Source organism: Diprion similis, chromosome 8, assembly GCF_021155765.1.
Source record: "Diprion similis isolate iyDipSimi1 chromosome 8, iyDipSimi1.1, whole genome shotgun sequence".
Lineage (NCBI taxonomy): Eukaryota > Metazoa > Arthropoda > Insecta > Hymenoptera > Diprionidae > Diprion > Diprion similis.
Genome location: NC_060112.1, coordinates 4898599 through 4924486, shown reverse-complemented (window position 1 = coordinate 4924486; position 25888 = coordinate 4898599). Strand labels below are relative to the sequence as shown.

Sequence of the window (25888 nt, the reverse complement as noted above, 5' to 3'; positions counted from 1 at the left end):
GTTTATATTCACATGAATATATCTCAAATTTTTTAATAGACGACAGTGGAACCTCTAAGACCGTCAATTTATTTTTTCTAAAGTTTTTTACAAAGTAAACTTTGAGCTGTAAATATTTTGAAAAATTTTGGATTACTTTATTTTTAATTCCAATCGTTTGAAGAATAGTTCCATGAAGAGTTTTCTTTATTGCTTTGTTGAGTACTTTTAAAACTATGAATTGAAAAAACTCAATAAGTTTTGCAAATATCCGAAAAATTCTGAAACACCTTTCTTTTTGGTGGAAGCACCTTGAAAACATGTCGAAAGCTAAAGCTATTTTATGAGTTTTTCCCGAAATTTTGAAGCGGTAATTTGACTTCAATTGAGAAAAATTATGCAAGTTCTTGAATATGTGTAAAAATAAATAATAAATATGAATCTATCATGAGTTTCGTTGCATATATAATATAATCGTCCATTAACTGGGGTGAAGAATAAAAGTCTTGTCAATTCATTCTAACTGGTTTTATAATATATATATGGGGCATTCCAAGTGAAATCGAGGAGTCATTTGCCTCATGTTATCAGACCCTTGCATAACTTTTTTTTCGCATTGATTCCACATCAAATGAAGCCCATTTTTTTTTAAGAATTCTCTCGCTACTCCTCCAGATGGCGCGACGATCGTTTTTGTGTAAAAAAAAAAAGGATAGCTAAAAAAACACTATTTCTAAAATTCTACAATTTTTTCCACAGATTCTAGGTCAAAAATAAGTAATATTTGTAATAATTAGAAAGTGGGCTGCGGCTGCCTCATATTTTTTGTTACATTTTTTTTTAGTTTCCAAAACTTATGCAAGGGTCTGATAACATGAGGCAAACGAATCCTCGATTTCACTTGGAATGCCCAATATATATATATATCGAATATTTGTGAATTAATCTATAATTTGCCTAGGAAAAATAGTTCCGCCTGTCCGAATACTGATAGCTAGCTGAAAGTGTGTAAAGTGGTCAACCCCTACAAGACCTGCGTGTACAGCTTTCCATACATGGGATTGGATCAAGGGCGAAGGAAACTCACAACGTTCTGCAATCATGAGCTCGATTCACATTACATTTACATTCAACGAGTCAATCAGTGCCAAAAAGTAGAATTACTTGCAAGCCTACATTTACGAACCAAATCTTGTCAGGCAGATTTGCGTGTCTACAATACATTCTTAGGTGAGTAACTTGGGATTAATTTCCGAATATTGATGAAAAACTCGATTACTAATAAGGGACTGCATCGTCTGAATGAAAAATTGATTAAAAATGAATATGCTACTAAAAATTCCTAGCGGTGTAACTTGTAACTTCAACCAATGACGATGAAAATACATAAAAAACATTTGTACTACGTAAAAGAAATCATCTAGAAGAAATTCGAATACTGTAAGCCGAAATATCAACAGTCTGAGAAAAGGTTACATTTTTAATCAGAATTTTTAATATGATTAAACTCAGGTGCTTTTACTCTTAACTCTTACATTTTGCACACTGATCAGATCCTCACAAATTGGATTATCTATGTTTTAACAGTTCTTATCTTTCAATTCTTGCTGGTTTTTCGCCTTTGTCTTTAGCTAACTTTTATTGTATATTTTCACATTTTGTTACAGAATGTGTAAAATTGGTACGAGCTCAACATATACATCTAATCTAATGAATTGATAACTGTAAGGGTCGAAAATTGTATTTTGTACAGGATTACTTCAAAGATGGTTTAGTTCTTGTGAAAACGAATTCCTCTCTAGTGTGATACGGGTTGTAAGGATCATCGACGTAGAATCTAGGACGGCGCCAGAAATTGGTTACCATTTTGTCTAATAGCCAAGATTGTGTAGCATTTACGAAGATGTGCTGTCTTAGCCGTCTTTTATTCGCTGGCGATTTCTTCCAAAGTTTCTTGTGTCGGCCTGCCCTTGTGCGAATCCAACAACCCCTGAAAAAGTAATACATAAAATTGAAAAAACATTACTACAACATCAATCAGAAACATGACCAATAATTCGATCAGGGTGAGCCGCATTACTTATTGGTCAGCTAAAATTATTCTTGTCACAGTTTTCTAAATGGGTTGCACAGAGAGACTTGAAATAAATCTTGATCTTCATATCAAAAGGTTTCAGAAGTATTTTTTTTTTTTGTTTCTACCCAGTCAGAAATTCTCAGATGTGCATCTGGTTATTTTCCCACTTACAAATTGAAGAATACAAACTCATGTCTTCGTAGTTTCAATCAACGAAAGAAAACTTCATCAGTACAAAGATTACCAGTGCAGTCTGTAGAATCGGTGGATAACCGCCTTCACCGTCTTTCGTTTCCCCTTCTGGAGTGAAAACTTAGTCAATGTTCTCGCAGGTACTTGCGTTGACTGACTAGGAGCTGACAGAAGCATCCTTCCCAGAGGTTCGCTGAGTAAAAGAAAGAAGGAACAAAAGAGAGCATGAAACATGTGAAATGTTATAAATTTTATTTGACATCTGTTACCTGATTATCGAAACTCGCGAATCGCTAGTCGAGTCTGCGAGGGGTTGAAAATGGGTAGAAAGGGCGCTGAAACATCGGCAATTCGCTGTCGCGGTCGAAAATCCAGCCGGGATAAGTTTAGGAAGATTCGAATATCCCGCGGTTACTCCGGCTGCGCGCGCAGCTCCAGCGGCTGGAAAATCAAAATGGCGTTGAGCTTAGGATTGCTAATCTAACCTCAAAACTGGTTGTAATTCAGCTGTTATTTTCTCCGCGAACACCATAAGAGCCTAAAATGCAGGTGGAAACACGGAGAAACCGATTACCTGGATGAAAAATGAGCCGTGGTCGAAAAATTTAAGAGAAAACCGAGAAACTCACCTCGCAAAGCTAGACCGACGATGCGCAGCATTCTGCAGCCGCTCGATTAGTTCCGCGATTCCGCGGTTCACGATCAGCTGTTTGACTGACTGCTGGTTCCCACGTTAGACCGTCGTTCCTTTTTTCCGCCTTGGCTGAGCGACCGGCCGCCCGCGAAAAATGTTCCGAATTGGATTAAAATTCCCGTGCAACGGTCTGAATCGGGTACGTAAAGCGTCTTTCGCTGGTCTAAGTCAACATCGAAATCAGGCGTCTGTCCGTCGCTCGCGACATCATCTCGTCGACTTTTTCCACGTTCATTAAAGTTTCCAGCCATGGCGAAGCTCGAGGGCTGACACGAAGGTCGGCCAAATCGCCTTCCTCGGCACCGCGGTTCGAAGATCGTCAGTGTTTTTTTTTTCTTTAATTTTTTCAATCAACACCTTGGCCTTCTCCAATCGGTTTTCGTCGGGAAAGTTTCAGTCGTTTTGATATCTTCATTGGCTTCTCTTCTGATCGGATGACAAGATGGCTTGACTTAGACAGAGCAGCTTACATAATTCTGTCTTACTTTGTTCAACTTTGCGTCACATGTACTAACATCCTGACCCTATGTTTTCAGGTTAAGAAACACGGGTACTGCAGACTTCATCTCCTCAATGCCAGGTATCACGAGACACGAACTCCCATCAAATGCGAACCCGATGGCAGGTGAGAATCGATTCTCTGTTTTCATTCCGCTGCACTATTGTCAGATTTCTGGAACTATTCCCACTTTCATGTAACCATATTTAGAAATTTATTGTGTCGATACCTTGATCCTTAAAACTTCAGAGCCAACTAAGTTACTTTTTTATATGATACAGCTCAGGATGATAAAACTCCAACCGAACTAGTAAATCTGCTGATTTGTAGTTAAATTTCTGCGAAGCAAAACGCTGCTGAAGTTGAGATCCTTAGAAATTACTTAATGTCAAAAGCACCGATGGGTCGAGTCAACGGTTGCATCGAACCATACTGCAATTAGTTTTTCTCTAAATCCTCGATAGTCAAAGTTTCAAAGGCTCTGTATTTTTTCTTTTTAGTTATCCAAAAACAGAGTTGAACTAAATTTTGTCTCACATTCCCTCGATTTACTGCATTTTATTGAAGCTTGTATTTTCTTTGGCAATGTGTAAATTACAGTGGCCAGTTTTTGCTTTCAGACTTCTAAAGGATGTGAAACTTATGTCCAGACTTTCTGGACGTAAGTATTCGACCGAAGCACCAAAAAGGTATTTAGAAATGTGTGAACAGAGATATTCGGCCAGTCTGCACGTTGTAAAAGTATATTTTTCTGCTGTTTAACGAAATTACCGCTTTTGGTTGCATGCGGGGGTTTTGGTAGCGGGTGAAACCTAGAGATGGAACTAAATTTTTTGTCTGTAATTCAATTACTGCGGATTGAAGCATTAATCAATTTGCTAATGATTATTTATGAGAAATTTGCATGATGTGAAACGTTAAAAGAATAATTACATTATTGTTCACTCATTATTAATTTTCTGACGTCAAATTTTCTTCAGAGAGAAAACTCGAGGTTCGGGGGGTCTGTTAACACTTGGAGCTTTGGCACTCGGAACGTTTAGTATTTTCGCTTATGCCAGAATGGATCCAGAGTTCAGAAAACTGTTGGAAGAATGGATTCCTGGCTCCGACAGAGCGGTCCAAATCATTTTCCAAGAAGAACAATCACTCTTCGATTCTCTGAAAAATCTTTACGAGAGAATTACGCAAAGGTAATCATAGTTCAATCAAAATACAATTCCGTAATAATTTGAGCACTAAACCCCTGATTCTATTCTTGATTAGTTTATTTTTCACCAACTTTATTGCTCAGATAAAAACTGAAAATAAATAATAAGATAAAGCAAGAACTTAACAATAAAACTTCATTCAAAAGTTTTCATTAAAAAATCTTTTTGCAGCTCCAGTCAACCAGACTGGAATCCATCGAAAGTGGGAAAGAATCCGGTGATATCAGCCTGTAAGAGGACCGTAGAGAATTACATACGTGAGACCCGTCCCTCCCATCCTTATTATCCTTCCTTGCTGGTTGAAACATTATGGTACAGTTAAAATACAGCTGCATAATCGTGTCCGGTTTAAACTAGATTCGATCTGCTTGCTGCCAATACGATACAAAGCAAACTGAAGCTGTTGATACTGTGAATGAAAATTCCGACTAAACTGTGCCATGTATTTTCTCCCAGGTTACACTGCCCTGTATGATTAATTTTAAACATTAAGTAGTGACTTTCAAATTGTAATTTGGTAACTTGACTAATTATTTGAATTGAAAATGAGTGAAAAGCGCTGTGTATGTGTCGAGCAGCATCTGCACAACTTACTTGACTAACAATTCGTGTGTTGCTCTTGCTTAGCTCCGAAATCAGCATTTGAGCCATTGTCTGACGTTAAGGAACCACCGAAGAATGACCAGTTTTCCCAAATCCGCTTCGTCGGGGATCCTAAAGATGATAATGAAGTCGGTATGTTGATAACGACGATGAACGCCTGTTTTTGCTAATTATTTTTCACTAAACAGCTTTCGAATAACGTATAAATGTCACAACAGTCCAAAAGACTAATAATAATCTCGAACTCGTTGCTAACAACAAATTATTCATCGCTGCGTACATTTTTTCTTAGCTCCGAAAGAGGTTTCTTCACCAGCCAAGGATAATCAGGACAATTTGCTGCCTGAAAATCTTGTTGAACTTGAGGCTTCCTGTGGACAGGCAGCTGCAAAAGCCATTGAAGCTTACCACACGGCAACGTGCGCAATCGAGAAGTACAATAAAGACGTAGTCAAAGTAATAGAAAGCACCGAAAACACAGATGTTCAATTTTGGGACAGGTGAGAAATCGAGCATCGCTTCTTTATTTTTTAGAAGTCATAAAATCCAACAAAGCCTGTAAAAGTCAAGTTTCAGTTTAATTCTAAATTTTTTTTATATTTTTACTCACGTTTGCGTTTTTGTTCTGTATTTAAAAGATTGAGGGATGCAACAGAGGCGAGGAAAAAGGCGCTGACCGAGGCGGAGAACAGCGCAGGCGAGGCTTTGCGTTCTTTGAGAACATTGTCGAGTCTGATCGACGATCCGAAGCTCGCTGCTTCCCCTGTTTCGAAAACAGTTGCGAGACGAAACATTAAGCAAATAATCGACGACGTTGACGAGGCAAAGCAGAAGTTCGACAAAGAGGCGCAGAGTGCTAATGTTACCGAAAGGTATTGGAAACAGGTTCTCACAGCGAGGAAAAACTTCGAAGACGAGCTGGAAATTCTCTTCCCAAAAGTCAACATTTCCGAGAAGAAATTTTCCGTCGACGAGGATTCCTTCGACCTTTTCGTACTCCACATGTATCACAAAGTTAACGCTCTTAACAAGGAACTTCAACGACTTCAGGTGAGAATCAGCAATTTAATAGTTTCGAAACACATATGTAAATAAAAATTAAAAGGAGAAAAAATAATCATTGGTCTGCAAAGTTGAAAAATAGGCCAACACCTTTTGCTCTGTATTTGAGTCATGACAAATGCAAATCTCGATTCTGAAAATCATTTAAAAGTCAGCCGATATTTCAAACCTCAAATTTTATTGATGCTAAGCATTTTATCTTTTAGACTGTGAATGCTGTGAAATTGGAGCACGCGTTAAAGTCGGTTGGTGACGAAGCTGAGCGGGCCAAAATTGAAGCCCAGATCTGCAACGAAGTAAACAAGGAAAGGCAGATTCTGCAGGATGAATTTGCAAAGAAGGTAAGAGGCAACAATTTTCCAAAATTAATTTCGCACCAGCAATTGTGAACCAGATTTTGTTAGCTGAAGTAGAGCTTATGCATGACAGAATGTTAAGAAAATCTATAAAAACCAATTATTCGTTTCCGAAATTGATATAAAAAACCGTATCGAATGTATAAGTAAATGTGAAGTAATTGATCCATGCCGATCACTGTGGATAAGATCGAATATGTCGTATACTCAAAACGGTGGAGAGTGCTCACAATAAAAACGAATGGTAGAAAGTTGTGCGGAGAAAAAAATTTTCAAACAAGTCAGTGAACTCCGATCTTGATTGCCCTTGAATTTTTTGCTGGTTTTGACTTTTTTCTCTTTACGTTTTACGTACTGAAACTTTGAAAGTAAACCTGTTAATATGATTAATTAGAAAGAGTTCTTCGCGATATTGGAAAGTGAGAAAAGTTGCCGAAGTTCGATAAACGGCTAGCCTTTATCTTAGCGGCCAGCGTGGATCTTCTAAATATTTTTTTTGTTGTTTTAGTTTCTATACAATTTGACAGATATTGATAGCGTCATAATTTTCGATTTTATAAGTTATTCGATGAAAAATTCGGCCGAATTACAAGAGCTTAAGAGGCTTCGTGGAGTCTCGCTTAAAAAAAGTAAAGGAGAATGAAGTTATTAAAGTTAACGCAACGCCACGAAACGTTGGAACGAAAATCACTTTTTGCAATTTTCAGAATGACTTTGAAGGGTTGAGTTTCCAAAATATGAGAAATGAGAATGTTTTATTTCATTCTAGTTGAAGGGAATATTGTTAGAATTTATTTCTCAAACAAAAAAAAAGTTATTTGCTTTCATCGGAGTTTATTTTATTCAAAAGTATAGAGATCCAGTTTCATTTCCATCCTTTTTTGATTAGAATTAATTGAATGGAAGCATTGTTATTAATAATAACAACATCAACCATTTCGCTCGATGTTTTGCGATGCCTAAAATGGGGTGCCCTTAAAATTAAAAAAAAAACTTTGTCTTTCAAAATGTTTTTTAAACAGTCAAAAATAACTTCTCTAAACATTGTTCAGCATTATTTTGAATTGTCAAAAATTTTCAAAAATCAATATTTACCCTGACATCTGAAAATCATTTTTATTTTCTTTGGTCACAATTGAAAAAAAAAAAAAAAAAATGCAGCGTTTATATTCCTCGAAAACTGAGTATTTCCTTAAGTACCCCGTTTTGCCCCCCCCCCCCCCCCCCCTCCCCACCCATAAACGTCAACGTTGAATTGTTTTTGTACAACTTTGAATCGATTCAGAATTTCTCAATATCGTACAGATTTTTATGTCTCTATCTCTCCGTGAGACATGACAAAAAAAAAATCCAATCCGACCGATGTTTTATGAAAGAATGAGATGCACAATGCGCTTTAAGGGGATGATATAGTCAATGCTTACCGACGGCGTTAAATGTCTTCTATTTTGGCTATTATCAGAAGCCATGCATCGCGACGAAAAAGCGAGTAATTCTGAAGAAAAACACGCTAATAGATTTTGATTTTACGCAAAAAAGTATTGGCGTGTTTATTGTTGAGAATTGCACGTGGAATTCGGCTGTTATTCCTTTTTTTCTATTTTGTATTATGCGATCCGCTTGTTTCTAAAAAATACGTCGTTACGTCAACGTCACAAGCCTCAACTTGACGAAAATAACGTGTGGATTCGAATATCGTCGGCACGTTGCCGCGCCTTTGATAACCGGATAAAGGATTTCGGAGGGTGCATGCATGCATGCATGCATTCAGAGTTCGGAATTCGACGTCGTACGTAGGGTGCAGAGCGAGAGAAAAATAGAGAAGTCCAGAAATGGATAGAGATTTCGGCGAGGGGGTGAGGGGGCGAGAGGCGCGGGTCTCCGGGTTAGTCCTGCAGCCTTTTGCAAGTTGACGATATTGCGCGAGGAGAGGACGAGGAGTGCAGTTTCTCTCTCTCTTCTCCTCTCTTCTCCTCCCCGCCCTTTCCGCCGAAAGAGATAATATTGCCTCCTGCCTCGCGGAATATTGGCCCATAGCCAAATGGAAATAGATAAAAAGTTCACCGTTATGCCGGGGATCTGCTGCAGTGGACCCTCCATTATTGATGGAGTAGCTAATAGGCGTACTCGGACCGCATTCGGCCATTGTCGCACCGCGGATTGTTGTCCGAATTCCTTTGCGTCCTCTGATTTACCTAGAACAAAATTTAAAATTAGCAGACTCTTTTCTTCTATTCTCTATTCTTACTGGGATTTTTGTACCGTAACTTTGTGTCTACTGGTTACTACTCAGTTTCACTTGTCATTCTAGTCTCCCTCCCTACCCATATTTATAACTCCTTAAGTCATGTTGTAAAGCTGACGTAATAATGCAGCTTCAACTTTGAATCACTATAATTCTTAGCATGAACTAAAAGAAAACTTTGAACACATGAAAGATTTTTCTTTAATATTTTTATATGTGATATTTGTAGATTGTAATTTAAGATTTGTAGATTGTTATCGACAAAGCAATTCGTTGTAATTATTCCAAATCAATTAGACACATTATATGTACTTCTTCAACGACTTTCTGAGTTTTCTCTTTATTTCAAGGCATTCGCACTTATCGATTTACAAGCTTAACCCTTAGAAGACCAGCATGCGCCATGCCATTTGACCTAAGATCATTGACTTACCAACATCTGACTTTGATTTGGTCCAATGTTCTGGACTTTAGATCACTTTTCTATAGAAAATAAGATTTTTACAAATTCCTCAGACACCGGTTATCTAAGTATTGTTGGGAGAAAAGTATCAGAGGTAAAGCAAATATTTAAATCACTTTTTTAAGGATAGGCAAAAAATTTTTTGGACACAAATTTTTATAACAGCTTGATTTAGCGCACCCTAATAAAACGTGGACACATCTGCCTATGATATTACGTAAGTAGTTCGCGATGTTCGGTCGGTTAGGAAGTTGATGTCGCCACTGCTAGCGAAGCCCTTTAGCATAACTTGACACGGAGTTTAATGATCCTTATGCAAATAACCTTACTTATGATCGGAATTTACATCCGTGAAACTTTATCGCAAGTCCCTTATATGTATATACGTTAGGGTGGTCCTTATTTAGGATGTCAACGAATTTTTTTGCCCCCACTCCCTCCAAATCAACTTCAAATGATTAAAAAATAATTGACAGAAATTTTTTTTTTTTTTTTTTTTTTCCTTCAATTTTTACCTCAATCGAAGTTTTTTTATTGTGGCAATAACGTGGGAAAAACATTTTTTTTTCTAGTATATATTTTGTTTTAAAAGTAATAATGTTCTGGAAAAAAAAAAAAATTTATCAGGTAAGAAAGGAATGAAAAATAAAAATGAACAGAAAGATAAGCAGTGATGAGTTTTAGTCGATGATTTCACAACGAGCTTTTGATTTAATTACGATTTTCACAAATTTTTAAGACAATATTTTTTATACAATTATGTCGCAATTAATATCCAGTTTAGGTATAAAAAATTTAACTGATGAATAGTTTGAAGATCTGTTCAGTGCTTTTTATTTTCTCAGCGTATATGTAGCAGCTGACTATATTACCGTTTCAATTTACTTATCGAATTCCGCCGTACAAGTTTTATAGTTTAACTTGTACAGGCACGGTTGATTAAATATTTCCTTTTAGAGTACCTCGAATGGATGAATTGTATATTCAATATCGAATTATATATACAGCAGCAGCAGCAGCAGCAGCAGTAGCAGCATAGGTATATAAATGTGATGAGGTAAATTTGAATATGAAAACAAGTAATTCACTCAAGTTCGATCCGTAATTTGCAGCGTCCGCAACGTTAGAAAGGAAAAAAGTTTTCATTTTCCGGCAAATAAATTGGCTTACGTGAGTGCAAGTAGTGAACTTTTTTTTTTTTTTTTTCTTTTTTTTCTTTTTTCAAACTAGAACTTTATTGCGTTCTTTCTTAATTCCCTTTTTTTTTTTTTATTAATTATTATTATTTTATTCCGTATATACCTTTATTCACTTTACGTGATAATTCGGTTGAATATAAAGTTTTCCGAACTGCAAAGAAGAAGAAGAAGAAGAAAAAAAAACTGCTGAAAAAGAAACTCTATGACAGAAATATATACATATATATATATATATATATTGTATATAATATATATAGGTATACGTACGTCTTAAAATTGTCTGCGCGGTTTCTCACTCTTATACCGCTATTGATCGTTATACTACGTATAGATATAGACGTAGATATCGAAGAATTGAAGTTGATTGATTATCGCTCTTCGACACAGCGCCGAGTTTCGAACTTCGGAGAATGACGTGTTCGAATAAAAAATGTTCGATCCAGATTCTCATGCTGGTATATGATACTGAAATACAATTTACATTGAATGTAAATCCTATGTGTATACATATTTATATATATATATATATTTTTTTTTTTTTTTTTTTTTTTTTCTGGCGTATTACATCTATATAAAATGTACATTCTATGTAGGTATACGAATTGTCGTAATTTTATCGTTTCGAGTACGAAAAAGAGAGAAAGACGAAGAAAGCGAAAAAATTTGTCAGTATGGTGACTGGCTATAGAATTTTAATAACTATTTTCATTTTTTACTATAATACAAAAACTTGGTTCTGAGTACAAAATGAAAATTGGTTTTGTCGTTATAACTAAAACAATCTAGTATGTGTTGTTATTCTTAATGATTATGGTAATTCGTGTCTATATTTTCTTTCAACTATCGTGATAATTTTTTTAGATTTACGCAATAATCGATAAATTGATTTTAAAATCTTATTTAACCGAGAAAAAAAAAAAAAAAAAACGAAGAGAATTAATATCGCATTGCAAAAACCAGAAAATATAATATTCCCAACTATAATTACATGAAATACATGAATCGAATTTTTTTTAGTAACCATGAAATTTTTTTCTGTGTGGAAAGAATCGAAGAATTTTTTTAATGCGACCGATAAAAATACGTTAAATCGATATTTAAACTATTGTGGAATTTATGAGATGAAAATACGTCTCTGTGTAAATTATCGCTGGTCATTTGGTGGTAGATACTACTAAACTTTCGCAGGGGAATCGCGTGTGGTTTTCGAATCGTTGCCGCGACCACAAAAATCATCATCCCTTGGTGTACCGCAGTCTACATATACATACATACATACATCCATATACCTATACCTATATATCTACCTTATTTTATGTCCGCCACACGTTCGCTGATATAGCCAAATATTTCACGCAGCTGTACAGTCAAATTTAATCCTGGTTGACCACACGTGTGGCGTTTTGGTAAAATAAGTTACGTTATACGATTCACTGCAGCAGCTTTTATCTCGTATTGTATATTATGTATACACGTGAATGAATGCACTATACATATTATATTGATATCTATATGCAAAGCAGAATTTTGTACTACTTTATTTAAAAAAAAAAAAAATTTTTTTTGTGCATATTATACTAAGTTTCGATTTTCTTTTTTCCCATTCTTTTTATTTTATTGTTTTATTTTCACTTAGCATTAATTACCGAGTCTTATAGTTTTTCTTTGTTTTAATTTTCTTTCGACTTTCTTATAATTTCTTGTGATTTAAAATGATCTGTTTTGTTACTTAAAGATCGCAATCATTTCGCGTCATTTCCTTCTACTGTGCAGACTTCATTTTATTCCAAATTCATTTTGATACTAAGATTTATAGAATGAGCATAAAGAAAAAAAAAAAAAAAAAAAAAAAAAAAATACACAGAAAAACTGTGCCCGAGTTGAATTTTCATTTTCATTAATTACTTTTATTTACAAGAGTGAAAAATATTTCAAGCTGCACCGTGTTTACATGTAAAAAACAATAGGAAAGATTTATTGGAAAATTTTTTCTACACTTCTCACGTGTGTATGTACGTGAAGTTGCTATACAGTGTTTGAAAATAATTGGGTTATATTTTTTTGTTATTTCCACTAAAAATGATCATTACAAAAGTTACCGAGCATTGAATATCCCTATTTTCGATTTATAAACTATATAGATATACTTTGGCAAAAAAGACATACGTTCTTTTTCTACTTGTCGTATATAATCTGATTCGTCTTTATTTCAATCTGAGAGAGAAAAAAAAAAAAAAATGCCCAAATAGTTACAATATGAAATGGCAAGGGTAAAAAAAAAAAAAGAAGAGAAAAAATAAAAACAACAGAACAAAACAATTCCCCAAACTTTCCTATTAATTAAAATGAAAATCGAGGCAAAATCCGCTGCAAATAATTTGACTCTGATTAATAACGTCCAAGGTATATAATTATCCATAGCGTTATTATAATAATATATATATACACACACACACACACACACACACACAGGCATATTATTATTTCACGCAGATATTCGGAGAGCTTAAGTTTGCCCCGGTTAGGCAGTGACCCGGGTGAAATCTGCTCTCTCTCTCTCCTTCTCTCTCTCTCTCTCTCGATCCCTCCGTTTGTCCTTCAGCCCTTTTTACCCTTTCCCTTCCCTGTGTGATCGGATTGATGTATTTTGTGTGCACGACGTATGTACGTCGCCCCTCTGCAACAGAAGCCGCAGAACCGTGTAGCCCTTATTTCTCTCTCTCTCTCCCTCCCTCTCTCCCTCTCTCTCTGTGTGTGTTGTTCGCGGATACTCCTAGAGGAGTGATACTTCACCCGATGACCCCTCTGTGTACCCATCCACGAGTATACGAATCAATATGTATATATAGATATACTGTATATATATATATATATATATATATATATCGTTCGAAGGCGTTACTTTTACCCCGTTTCGAAACTCGCTTCTCCTTAATCTTCGTGATAGTTTTTTTAATGCAAAAAAAAAAAAAAAAAGGCGAGAATAATCTTATTTCTCTCACAGTTAGTAAAAATAATTCTGGTAACATCGGATTTTCTATGTAGTACGATTACAATTGGGAATTGAAATGTAGCGCCGTGACATCTGGTAGCGAAATAATGCTTTAATTCAAGTTCTCCATATTTAATTATAAACGATTTTCTTCGTCGTTTTTTTTTTTTTTTTTTTTTTTCTTTTTGTGGTAGATCGATTTTATACATAAAAACTAAGAACTCACAGCTTATTGCACTGAGTCGTCTGTACCTGAGATTTTTTAGTTACGATTACAAAACTCATTTTCTCTTCGTAATTAGAACCGTAATTTTCTGCTACGGTAAACCATAAAAATAGGCGAGGACTCTATAGTAAATATAAGTAAAAATTTCACTCGACATATTTTCAGGGAAACTCGTTGTTCCGCAAATTCAAACTAGTCTGAAATTGAGTGGAAATCGTGCAGCTTAAAAATTCCTCTGAAATTGCTGTTCAGCAATTTTTTTTTTCACAACCATTTTTTTAGACCTTAAAATTACCGACTTTAATCTCGTGTAAAAATTTATTGCAAAGCAAAGAAAAAGAAGTTAGCATTAGGCTGTAGAAACAGTATTTTTTGTGTCAATTTTCATCATCTAAATCTTTAAAATGATTCTTGAAAATCATTTCAATTATGCTATAGAAGTATGATCATCGAGTATGATTAGAATCGAGATTAGATCTTTAGTTATCCAATTGTTGAGACTTGAAAACGCGAAGATTCGCTGAAATTGATTCGAAAAATTAATTTTCGACTGAAACCAACCGCATAAAAAGTTGATGAAGAATAAAAATAGCAACGACACAAAAATTGCTTTAAATTTTCCGGATAAAGGGGTAAAAAATGAAGAAAGGAAAATAAAAAGAAATTTATAAATATTTTTCAAAAATTTTTTGCTGCAGCTTCTCGCGGAGACGAAAAAATACAACGACGAACTGAGGACGCAGCTGAAACTTCAGGCTCAAATCCACGCTGATCATCTTCGCGACGCTCTGTCTCAAAAAGATCGAGAAACTCAGAGGGTGATAAATCGGACTTTGAGCGAACAGGTCGAGGCTGAAGCGAGCAAGTATAAAATCCAACTCGCCGCCGTTGTTGGAAGGCTGCAAGGGCTCGACGCAGCGTTGAAGGGTACGTTTTTTGAAATAGTATTTTAAAAGACACGTTTTTTCTACACAAATTTTCAAATATTTTACATCTAAAATGAGTTTAGTTAGATTAGATCGCTTTTATTCTTTTATTATGTAAGTATAGTATTTTTTTTTTTTTTTTTTTTTTTTTTTTTACCTAAGAGCGTCTCGTAAACGGGAATTTAATCTCCGAATCATCGAGTATAAAGTGATTTTATTTTGAAGATATTTTGTCTTATGGTTCCGTTAACTTTGTTAATTTTAACGATGAATCGATAGTTAAAAATGGACACAAAACTGTTTAAAACAATTGTGCCCAACTAACTTGAATTAATCGATAAGAAACAAAAGTCGCATTTTTTTCCCGCCCACCGAATCTCGTTCAATTTTTTATTCATCTGGGCTCTAAAATTGAAAAAAGTGTTTTTCTTAAAAAATCCGAAAAAGTCTGGGTATAAGTTGAAAAAAAAAAATTGATTGAGTTTTAGTTAATTTTTTTGACCAAAAAACTTCCGGAAAAAAAATAACAACATTCATCTCGTTGTTTTACCGTAAATGTTTTATCAGGGGTGAAATAAAAGTTGAAAAGTAAAAATGGAAAACGTAGAGTGAAAACTGTCTGAAATCAATCTTTTCGAACCTTTTTATTATACTAAGCATTTTTCTCATCGAAAAAGAGTTTTTTTTTTTCAACTGTTGAACACTCTTCTGTGTTATTATATTATACAGGGTGTCTCATTTTAATCACTCCAATCAAATATCTCGTAAACCAGAGATATGAGTGAGAAATGTTTCCAACAAAAGTTGTGAGGTTTAAAGGGGGAACAACAAAGTTGAGATTGTTCTTACATTTGCATAAACAAAAAAAAAAAAAAAGAACTCGATATCACCGAAATTTCACCGTAGCTAATGATAATTTTACTTTCGTTTAAATGTTTCTCATTAACTCACTCAACTTGAGATTCATGACGTAGGCTGAGTTCCCATTTTTTTGAAACTCGGTTGCTTCCCTCCCACTTTTTCGCTTCTCTCATTTTTTCGCCCTGCGACCAATTCACGACCCTTTTCCTTTTCTACTCTTTCCTTCTCTTCCTATTATCTCTCGAATGTCTCGCTGTATTTACACGCCTCCGTTCTACGCTGCTCCATTTACCATTTTCACTGTCTCTCTTCTTTAAGGTTTTTCCGACGTCCGTATTTCCCTTGTATCACGCGTTTACTTACTTCTTTCACGCCTAGACGATCCCTTCTCTCTATATAAATTTCCCCTCATTTTCCTCAACGTCAATGCGTTGAAAAATCCTCGCTCTTTTTCTACTTTCGACTTTTTTTTTTTTTTTTTTTTCTTATAGGTATATGTATACGCTTTCTCACTATGTCACTACTATGTTTTTTTATTTCTCTCTCTTTTTTTTTTCCTTTCAAGTTTCATTTTGTTTTTAAAACAACATCCCTGACTTCTATACCTAGCTAAATATAAATTCTTCTTTCCCAATCCTGAATACAACCCCGATCCTCGAGAGATTTCTCAACGGAAAATGGAAACTCCGATTTGTGTTTGTTTATTCAATTTCTTCTTCTCTCCGACACTTTTTTCCAAAATCATTATTTTATAAACTTTTCACCAATATTATAATATCACAATAAATAATTTACCCAAAACATACTCCCAACTGTATAAGAATCGCCGTTATGCAAAAATTATCAGTATTAAATTTATACCTTATTTCTGAAAATTTTGCGGATTTTCGAATCGAAAATATTCACCAATTTGAATTTTTTTTTTTTACGTTACGCCTTAAAATCAGCTTGTACATATGATTCCGGCTTAATCACTTTCTCAAAATTCACTTTCCTTTCATTATTTCTCAACTATTGTTGCTGTATTAACGTTGAGCTTATAGCACAATTCCACCTTATTCCGTATTTTTTTTTTTTGTCTCTTTTTCTTTTTGCTCTCTTCTACAAAGTGTACAAAATCGCACCTCTTAGGTTTTTTCGTTGTGATCTCTTCCAGCTGTATGGAGGTGAATTATAGCTGTGGATATATTATATTATGTATCCTATCCATATAACGTACCTTTTACAGGCTATACGGTGTAGCCACTATGCAGTAGTATTTTCAATTTTTCAGCCCATCCTGCATGCCAATATACTTACGCGTACTCAGGTGTATGTACATTTTTTTTATTTATTTATCCGTTTTTTATTTATATACTTTTCTTACCTTCGATATTTACTATTCGGAGCTTACCGTACACGAGAGTTCAAGTTCGTTCGATTTGGAATTCGAGGGTATATATATATATTTATATATGTATTTACATTATACATATAAATGTATCTACAGGAAGGGGGTGAAGCTTTCGTATCCAAATGAATGGCTGGAAGGCTCTTTTGAAAGTTCACGCATGCAGTGACATGTAGGAATGAAAAAAGTTGTTAGAACGTTTTATCAAAACTATCTTGTGTCAAAATATATGCGTAAGTGTATTTATAGTGGGGAAATTATTTTTGAAATGGAATATTTCATTCGCTGCGTTCGTAAGAAAAATAAAAACTGAAACAGGATAAAAATGTAGAAGGTTAAAACAAAAAAAGTCAGACGTAATAGGGATATGTCTGAATTTTGACGATTTTATCTTCTAGTTTCTTTTTTTTTTTTTTTTGTAATTTACTTTTCTACTATTCTACATTTTGAATTTTTACATTTAAATAATTCTCTATGGTAGTTGTTTGTGTCTTTAAAAAATTCCACAGGGTTATATTTTTATTTTCTAATTACTCTACATTTGTACCCCTGAACCCTCAAAAAACTTCATTGTATAATATCTATCGAAAAAAGCATTTCTAATTTTTTTGAAGCTCTTATCATATCGGAACATGTTTTGTTTTCTCTTGAATCATTTTTTGGATAAAATTTTTTTCTGATGAAACTTGACAGAATTCAAATCTAAATAATAGTAAAAATGTAACGAATGATTGATTGGCTCGTAGATAATACGTGGCTCAAAATTTATGAAAAAATGAATATTTTTTTGCAAAAAAATAAAACTATCATAATAAAAAAACAAATTTTTCACTTATAATTCACGGAAGTTGACTGCTTTTCAGGATGTATAATAAGTTTATATTTTTTTTTCACGAATCTCTGATTCCAGACGGGAAGAACTTGTTCTGACTTTTTTAGTAAATCTTTTCGATTTCGAGTTGCATACATTTTGCAAAGTTGACGAGAGGAACTTTTGGAAAATTATCGGTGAAGAAAAAATTCACGAATTCTTTTTTCGATAGAAAGATTTGTGAAGTTTCAAAAAAAATCAAATTAATCAAAAATTTGAGCTCAACTCATGCATAGAAATTCTTTGTTATTATTACTTCTATCATGTTTGACTAATCAATTTTTAATGATTACATTTAAAGAATAAAAATTCGGAATTTTATTACACCAGTACGATTGATCTTTCAGATTAAAAATGTCTTAAGTCGTCGGGTGATAATTTTTCGAAATACATATTTCATAATTGATAAGTTACAATGAATAATAACTACAAGTGGCAAAAAAATCCATTTCCACACTTCTTACGTTGAAAAAAGTGTCGGTAGCGTAAAAATTTCAGTAGCATTGAAGTTTTAGATTTCAGAACCCCTTTAGAATTTTTGTCCCAACGCCGACGGAAATGATTAGCTCTTATCGCACATCCGGTAATTTTGTGTGCTAATAGCTTTTTTTTCTTGCACGAAAAAAAAAAATTCAAGCATCACACTTTCATGCCTTTCCTGGCATCAAATTTTACGCTCAATTTGCCGATCAGAAAAACGTTACCTTTTATCTTCTCTCTCTCACCTCTTAATCTTGGGAGTTTCGTTCCTCGATCACAGTTCAGAAATACATGAAATTTTCAAAAGATGCGAGGTTTTTTTTACGTCAAAGAAGTCATTTATAAATTCTATCAAAAAAATTTTCATCTCCTAGAGAATTTATTGTATACGTATGCTGTAAGGAAGCAGGTGTGAAAATTTGATCTCAAAATGTTCTCAAAGTGCTTCGGTATAATTCGTTTTTCAAAATTCGCTGTATTAATTCTTCGAATTTCGCCCGCATTTGAGAAAAAAAATAATGTTAGTTTATCGCCGAAGAATTTAGTGCAGAATATTTCGATCATCCGATTAGCGCAAACTACTTACGTAAAAAAAGCTGCAGAAATTGAAAATTTTTTCAGTTTCATTTATTCTCCTAATCATATTTCACTTTTATAATTGTAATTCGTAGAGTTTAGTTTCAACAGAAAATTCTTTGACTTTCCTTTTGTGTTTTTGCTTCTTGTTTCACGCTCCCGTTCTCTGAACGGATGTTTATTTAGAAATTTTTGCACAAATCAAACTTTGACATGAATTCTCGGTTGATGGATAAAAAATGCTTCAAGCTGACATTTTTTTTCAACGTATGATACTTTGAATAGAGATACTTTTTTATCCTCGTAAAAGCGTAGAATTTGTTCACTACTTTTTTTTTTATTTTTAAATGTTAGGCATCACCATATAGTAATACTACGAGCTTTCAGCCTTCGGGTATCTAACCATTCGCAACTTTCTTGTTTCACAAAAGTTGTATTTCCTTACTTTAACTTTCGCCACTAAATAATTCGCAAGTAGCTGCTTTCGGAACTTCAACATTTGTTATTCACAAATTATACTATTGCACAATGATATTTACTATAACAAGTAATTAAAGGAGAGAATTAAAAAGCTGTAAGTGTCATTGCTGTTTTTTTTTTTTTTTTTTTTTTTTTCATCTTTATCAAAAAGTTTATAATTACAAATATATAATTGCAAACATAATGTATGTATAATGTACATCGTCCATAATATTATCTGTACAACTTCCCGTTGAACTTACAATTAGAGCTCGCCTGCAGGCCAATTCTCGCGAGGGTTGAAAACAAAAGGTTAAAACGTATGCAGCATGTGTTGCAATTATAACTTTGGACATTTATCCTCACGGTGCGAAGGAGCTCGTGCCTTGCTCTCTCCCTCCCTACCTTCCCCTTTTCTACCCTCTCTTTCTCCCTCTCAAGTGGTATCATTAGCACGGAACTCCCGCTCCTTGGAATAGGGGTTAATCTCGTCGAGCCCAGTTTCACACCCCTTGCTGCAGCGTATTTGTTCCTTACCGCTTGTCCTCTTTCTATCTTCTTCGCTGCGTCTTTAAGAGGAAATTGAAAGATTGAAGAATCGATGTGTAAATCGAATAAAAGATGGTTATGAGGTGGTTAAAATCTATACGACTGTTGAAGAGACGTAACGTAATCTTAGAATATGTGAAATTTGAAGCGAGAAATTTTGGATTTGCAAAATTTCCGAGTCGGTTGAAGAATGAATAAGAAGAATAAGAAAAAAATAACGATTTCGAAATTTCAGTTTTTAACACGTAGTATAAATAGCTTATGACGGTTTCTAATTTTCAAATACTTTGACTAATGATATTCATATGTGAAATATTTTGGATTCTTTAGAAAATACTAGACCAACATGTCACCGATTACGTTGATTCTAAGTAAGGCCAAGAATCGTTTTTCAGGAAAGCTTAATTACATTATATTATATTTCTGATTTGAAAACAAAGAATGTTTTGTAACATTTCTCCTCTCTGTATGATCATAGAAAAAAAAGGGAATAAAATGAAAAGTTGACTTTTCTTACCGAGAGTTTTCACAGCGTTCAACGATTTTTGGACGGACGTCCGAATCTTTCCGATCAATTTTTTGTACAGCAATATCTCGACAACGAATCAACGAATTTCGACAATTTCGATATCGTTTAAAGTGGTTTTTCCTAACTTGGAACCAATTAAAAAATCCGCTTAGCCGTTCTTCAGTTAATTACAAAAAATGCACTTTTTCCCCGTCCTTTGAAAACTCGAAAACTAATAATCTGAGTTGAATAAAATTTTTCTTTCTTTCTTTTCCCCTCTCTCTCTCTCTCTCTATAGCGAGAATGAAAATCTTTTTGTCAAGAATCCTTGCGACAAATTTCGCAAATTCGGTCCTCGATTTTTCTCCAATCACCGACGTTTTCTTCTTTTGTAAAAAAAAATCTATGACGCAAGGAATATCCAGCTTTGTTTACCGCATACGAGTTCAGGGACTTGTGCATATATCGGAGAGAGTCGATCGCGATAGAGGTGCGAAACTAATCCGCAAGCCGATTTTCCGCACGAATAAAATTGCCGGCCGATCGCTCCTCGTTCCAGTTCATATTCTTCTATAAAATATACGTACAATGCCCATGTGTGTATACACATATACATATACATATCCGTATTCAACCGTATGCGATTCATCCGGAAGAAGGAGAAACAAGTAGAAGCGATGCTGCAGGTGCGCCGACAATCTGCGGGGTCCTTTGATCGATATATAAGGACATACAAAAGCGGCGCAAGCCAGCCCTTAAATTTTATCCCTGAGTAAATCGGACTTTGATTCATATACGCGTTCGAAGGATTTACTATATGTATAAGTTTTTACCCAATATGTATAATATAATTTGTCGGACGATACGATTTACCAATTTTTTACCAGATTTTTTTCAAAATCTTTTGAAAAGCGAATTTTGCTTTTCTTTTTTCAATTTGGTAAGACAGTTTATCGACTTTATAAGGTTTTTATTAAAAAAATACTTACTTCGCCTAAGCGTAGACGGAAAATAAAGATTCTTTCGAAATTTTCTAGTTGTCTTTTCAAGGCAAATTATCAAGACTGAACTACGAAAAAAAATACGGGATTTTCATTTCTTTATGATACGCAAAAAGGATAAAAAGAAATTGATCAGATATTTTTTTTTTTCCTTCTTTTGTACAAAAAAGAAAACATCACGAAGTATATCCTTAAATTTTCGAAGCGAGATGAAAATGAAATCATAGTTAAATTGGTACAAATATTCCCAAGAATATTTATCAATGTTTATTTAATCGTTGAAATATTTATATATATACTGACTCAATCAACATCTTATTTTTATTTCAATCAAAAAATTTCTATATATACTCCGAAATGTGTGCTTTTTTACAGAAAAAAAAATAATCGAAACAACTCATTTTCATCCTCCTCTTACTTTCAGGATTGAAAATGTCGAAAAATTGTTTTCTTTTTTGCTGTTTGTAAAGTTTCATCTCGGAATATATTTCATAATATGAAGAATCAGACGTGTTCTTACATGAAAAATACGTTAGGTAATATTCTTTTTTTAAAAATTATAATAAATATTCGAAGATAAGGTAAAATTGAACAACAAGTGTTTACTGGTTTTTTTTTTCTTCAGTTAACTATACTCTGAGATAATTGATTTTCGACTCTCGAAGAATCACGTATATCGAAGATGTTTTTCGCAAGAATTGAATCTGCGGAGATCGCTGATCTAACCTGAAATCCGAATGATTGACGGCTTGTTTTCATCGTCGGTGAAAATCTTCACTTATCTCAACTTTCGTGTTATTGTGGGGTGTCTTTCAATAAATTGAAAACTATATCGATAGTAATATTCACAGCGTCTATCTAGATATTGCATATCTACTTGTACTTTGTATTTGCTTGTCGATCGAAATTTCAAAATTTATAGTCTCGGGATCGGTGATAGATTAAGGAATGAAATTTAATACTAGATACTATGAAAAACAAAAAACACCAACACACACATATTTACATTTGTTTCTTCTTCTCAATCTTCAAGAAATTTTTATACATTATTATAATAATGAAACATTTTTATCATTTTGATCAAAGTTGAAATATGCAGTCAATTACTTTTATTTTTGAAGAAAATTCGAAAATTCGAAAAAAATCAAATTAAGACTGAATAATCGTATAAAATAAATAGCGATTCGTGACGATATTTTAGCCATGTAAACTATATAATACATACAGGTCTAACATATGTATAATGTGAATACCTGTGTGAGGGAAGAACTTAAACGAAAATCTGAAAATTTGTACGCGTCACGCGAGAGCTTCTGTGTCTATATATATATATATATATATATATATATATATATATATATATATATATGCGAGTAATATACAGTCAGATTCAGCGCCTAGATTAACTGCCGCATATAAAACTTGCGAAAGGTCTTTTATTCTATTTTACCTTTCTTTCTTTCTCTTTATTTCACCCTACTTTTCACCTTGTCTTTTTTTCTCGCGCTTTTAACGTTTCACTTGTTTCTCCCAGAACTTTGACAAATTTTCGGAAACTCTGTAAATCTGTAAAATTAATTGTGTTTATGTTTTTTTTTTCTTTCTTTCTTTTATCTATATTCATCCAAACGACAATGATGAAAGTATTTTCAACAACGATGCTCGTGCTAATAGCAATAAATAGAATCGTCTCGAAAGAAATAACTTCTCGTATATTAAGTAAATATACCATCGTTGGTAAAAATTAGAAATTTTGCGAAATTTGAAATTCCAATGATTGCGACTCTTCCTTGAAACTATCACTCAGGTTGACAAAATCGGGGCTTTAACGGGCACTCGATTATTGTCAAAGAGCCGTTTCGGGGCGAGGCTTGGTATCCTGCGGGTCCTGGCAGCGCTGGATCGGAGGATAATAAGGTATTCAAAGGAAGCCAATTGAGAGACTCGGGAATTCTGCGGCTAATCTTGACCCGCGGTAAGCTCTGCGGTCGCATGTATAGAAGATCCGTAGCCAGCATCCTGAAAGCTTTAGGAGTATACCGATACGACTGTGTCAGTCCGCCATGCGCGAAGTTTTGGCTTTTGTCACCGTCTATCAGCGATTCCAAGCCAAATTTATCTATATCTTTATTTGTTTATGCGTTTTTAGTTAAAAAAAAAAAAAAAAAAATAAAAAAAAAATTAGGGGTATTTATTTATTAATTGATGTTTTAGATTTTTATGCTACACTCTTTCTCGCAGCGTAACATGATTTTAAACACACCGAAATTATCGAGATAAATTTCAAGCAGCATAGATATATATATATATATAGATAAAAGTAATGGTTTAATAATGTAATAATAGTTATTCGTTATTTTGTTATACAGATTCGATACTGTTATCTGTGAGTAATCGAAACGTTGTGATATCGATCAGAGCTAGAAATTTCTCGTTTAAAATCTGTAAAAATATCCACGATTGTGGATTTGTGCTTTTAAATTTTTTTTTTTTTTTTTATTATTATTATAAAACCAATCAAAAAGTATAAAATCCCTTCTGAATCTGAGAGATTTATTTGATGTTTCTAACTTAAGAATGAATCAGGGTTAACCGCGTCTCAGAAAATGGACAAATTTGAATTAGTTTCAACTAGATAAACAAAAGAAAGAAAAATAACATATAAATTTGCGAAATCATCGAAATATAGGGATAGAAATATATTTTTTTGATTCGAATAAATATATCGATCAATTTATTTGGTAATAAAAATTGTTTTTCACGTCGATGCGGTTTTGTTCAAGAATGAAACGATCAAGTTCTGGGAGAAAAAAAAAACATATTTTGCAAATTAAATACGCCAGGTTGATTTGGCACGGAATGCCCTCTGTATCCTGCAGTGTCTTTGCGTCCCATCGGATAGACTCGGTCCTCTGATCCTCGACTTAAACTTCGCTCCTTTAAACCGAGAGACGAGGATCCTTCAACTTCCTTGCGCTGATCCACATCCTTTCGATGTGTATGTTGGGTCGAGTGCAGGTTGTGGAGGTACCTTATACCTACATAGTAGGTACATACATACCTTGGCAGGTCATCTTGTTTTATCTTTACGCGAACGAGCAGTGAGGAGGTGAATTGAATCGAGATTAATTCGATAAATTGGATAAACTTTATCCCAAGCTTATTTTTATTTAATTTTGTTTTATTTATTTATTCTTTTATTTATTTATTTTCTTTGCCGACTTACAAAGCGGCAGGGTTGAAGGTCCGATTTTGAAAAGTTCCGAAAGCGCTAAATTCGGAATTTTTTCCGTGGCGAAACTTTAAGTAAAGGAGGAATGAAACCTTGAAGGAACATCAAAGTTTCGAATGGCCGGAAACCCGACGAGTTAAAGTTCCGAAAGTGCGGAAATGAGAGATTTTCAAAATCTGAAAAGTTCCGAATGATCGAAGATTTTTAATTCTTTGAATTTTTGGCGTGATGAAATTTCCTTACTTTGATCTCACTTTGTTTTGGATTTTCGATATTTTTATGTTCGAAAATTTCGTCGTTCTGATTTTCAGTTTTTTAGTTTCTCAGATTTTCTTAAATTTCTAGTAAACTACGCTGTGTGAGTATATTTTAATTTTCGGAATTTTTTCTCTATCGTGAATTGAATTCTTGAAATCTTGCACTTCGAAACTTTGAGCCGTCGGGATTCGGACTTGATTCGAAACTTTGCATTATCCCAAAAGTACATCAAGTTTCACTGCCAAATTAAGTGTTTTTTTTACATCTACGTGTAAATTCCTTTCGTTAGATTTCTTCAAGGGTTGAAAAAATACTATAAAAATTTCAATCCGAGTTACGAAGTATTAACGCAATTAATTGATGAAAAGAAAACGAAGAATATAATAGGTACACGGAAGGGACAAAGAATTTTTATCAATGCACAAGATGAAAAGTAAGTATAAGAAACAAAATGAAATTAAATGGAAAGGAGTACAAGCAGAAGAATAGAAAGCACGAACCTCCCTCTGTTTCAATCCAGTTTCTGTCTGTCGTATTTCTCCGCTGGCCTCGTTGTTTCGCTGTATATGTAGAAGATTAGCGTGTAGGATTAATTTTCATCCCCGAGCAAAGCGGGGAGGATGGAAGATGAAATTAACACCGTTATATTAAATATCAAACTGTTTTATACATGCATAAATTTAACCACGTAGGTATTAATATTGATCGTTCCATATCCATATACGTAATGTACGTAATGTTTATTATACGTACAGAAATTTTATTGCGGACAATTATTTTAATTTATCAAAGTGAATACCGTAACCGGAGCGAAAAGACGAGAGAAAGAGAGAGAGAGAGAGAGAGAGAGAGAGAGAGAGAGAGAGAGAAGAGAAAAATTAATTTCTCATGCAATATTTACTGCAAAATTTATTCCACGTCGTGCATTGTTTCAGTAAATCAATATATGGGGCATTCCAGCTATAACTGAACAGTCGTT

General features: G+C 34.0%; 2 protein-coding genes across 4 annotated transcripts in view; one reads left to right on the top strand and one right to left on the bottom strand.

Moving 5' to 3' along the window:
- Window positions 1–1538: 1538 nt before the first annotated feature.
- Window positions 1539–3023, bottom strand: LOC124408646 (39S ribosomal protein L35, mitochondrial). Its single transcript, XM_046885743.1, has 4 exons — window positions 2878–3023; window positions 2518–2689; window positions 2301–2441; window positions 1539–1969 (listed from the first exon to the last, which is right to left on the bottom strand). Exons 1-4 carry the CDS (start codon window positions 2906–2908, stop codon window positions 1735–1737), a joined length of 579 nt encoding a protein of 192 aa, XP_046741699.1. The 5' UTR covers window positions 2909–3023; the 3' UTR covers window positions 1539–1734.
- LOC124408644 (MICOS complex subunit Mic60) overlaps window positions 2943–25888 on the top strand; it is a 37887-nt gene continuing 14941 nt past the window's right edge. Inside the window, exons 1-10 of one of the 3 annotated variants that reach the window (XM_046885741.1) lie at window positions 2943–3081; window positions 3479–3567; window positions 4062–4130; window positions 4422–4634; window positions 4824–4882; window positions 5280–5387; window positions 5548–5755; window positions 5894–6305; window positions 6524–6658; window positions 14497–14725. In XM_046885741.1, the coding sequence (XP_046741697.1) occupies window positions 3037–3081; window positions 3479–3567; window positions 4062–4130; window positions 4422–4634; window positions 4824–4882; window positions 5280–5387; window positions 5548–5755; window positions 5894–6305; window positions 6524–6658; window positions 14497–14725 (1567 nt within the window). In that variant the 5' untranslated portion in view covers window positions 2943–3036. Of the gene's footprint in view, window positions 3082–3478; window positions 3568–4061; window positions 4131–4421; window positions 4635–4823; window positions 4910–5279; window positions 5388–5547; window positions 5756–5893; window positions 6306–6523; window positions 6659–14496; window positions 14726–25888 lie in introns of all 3 variants that reach the window. The other 2 variants (XM_046885740.1, XM_046885742.1) reach the window with 2 other exon arrangements.

Excerpts from the sequence above, each read along its gene's own strand:
- LOC124408646 (XM_046885743.1), bottom strand. The coding sequence starts at position 2,908 with ATGCTGCGCATCGTCGGTCTAGCTTTGCGAG. Across the intron at positions 2,442-2,517 it reads TCGCGAGTTTCGATAATCAG|CGAACCTCTGGGAAGGATGC; the intron begins GTAACAGATGTC and ends TCTTTTACTCAG. Across the intron at positions 1,970-2,300 it reads CGATTCTACAGACTGCACTG|GGGTTGTTGGATTCGCACAA; the intron begins GTAATCTTTGTA and ends TTACTTTTTCAG.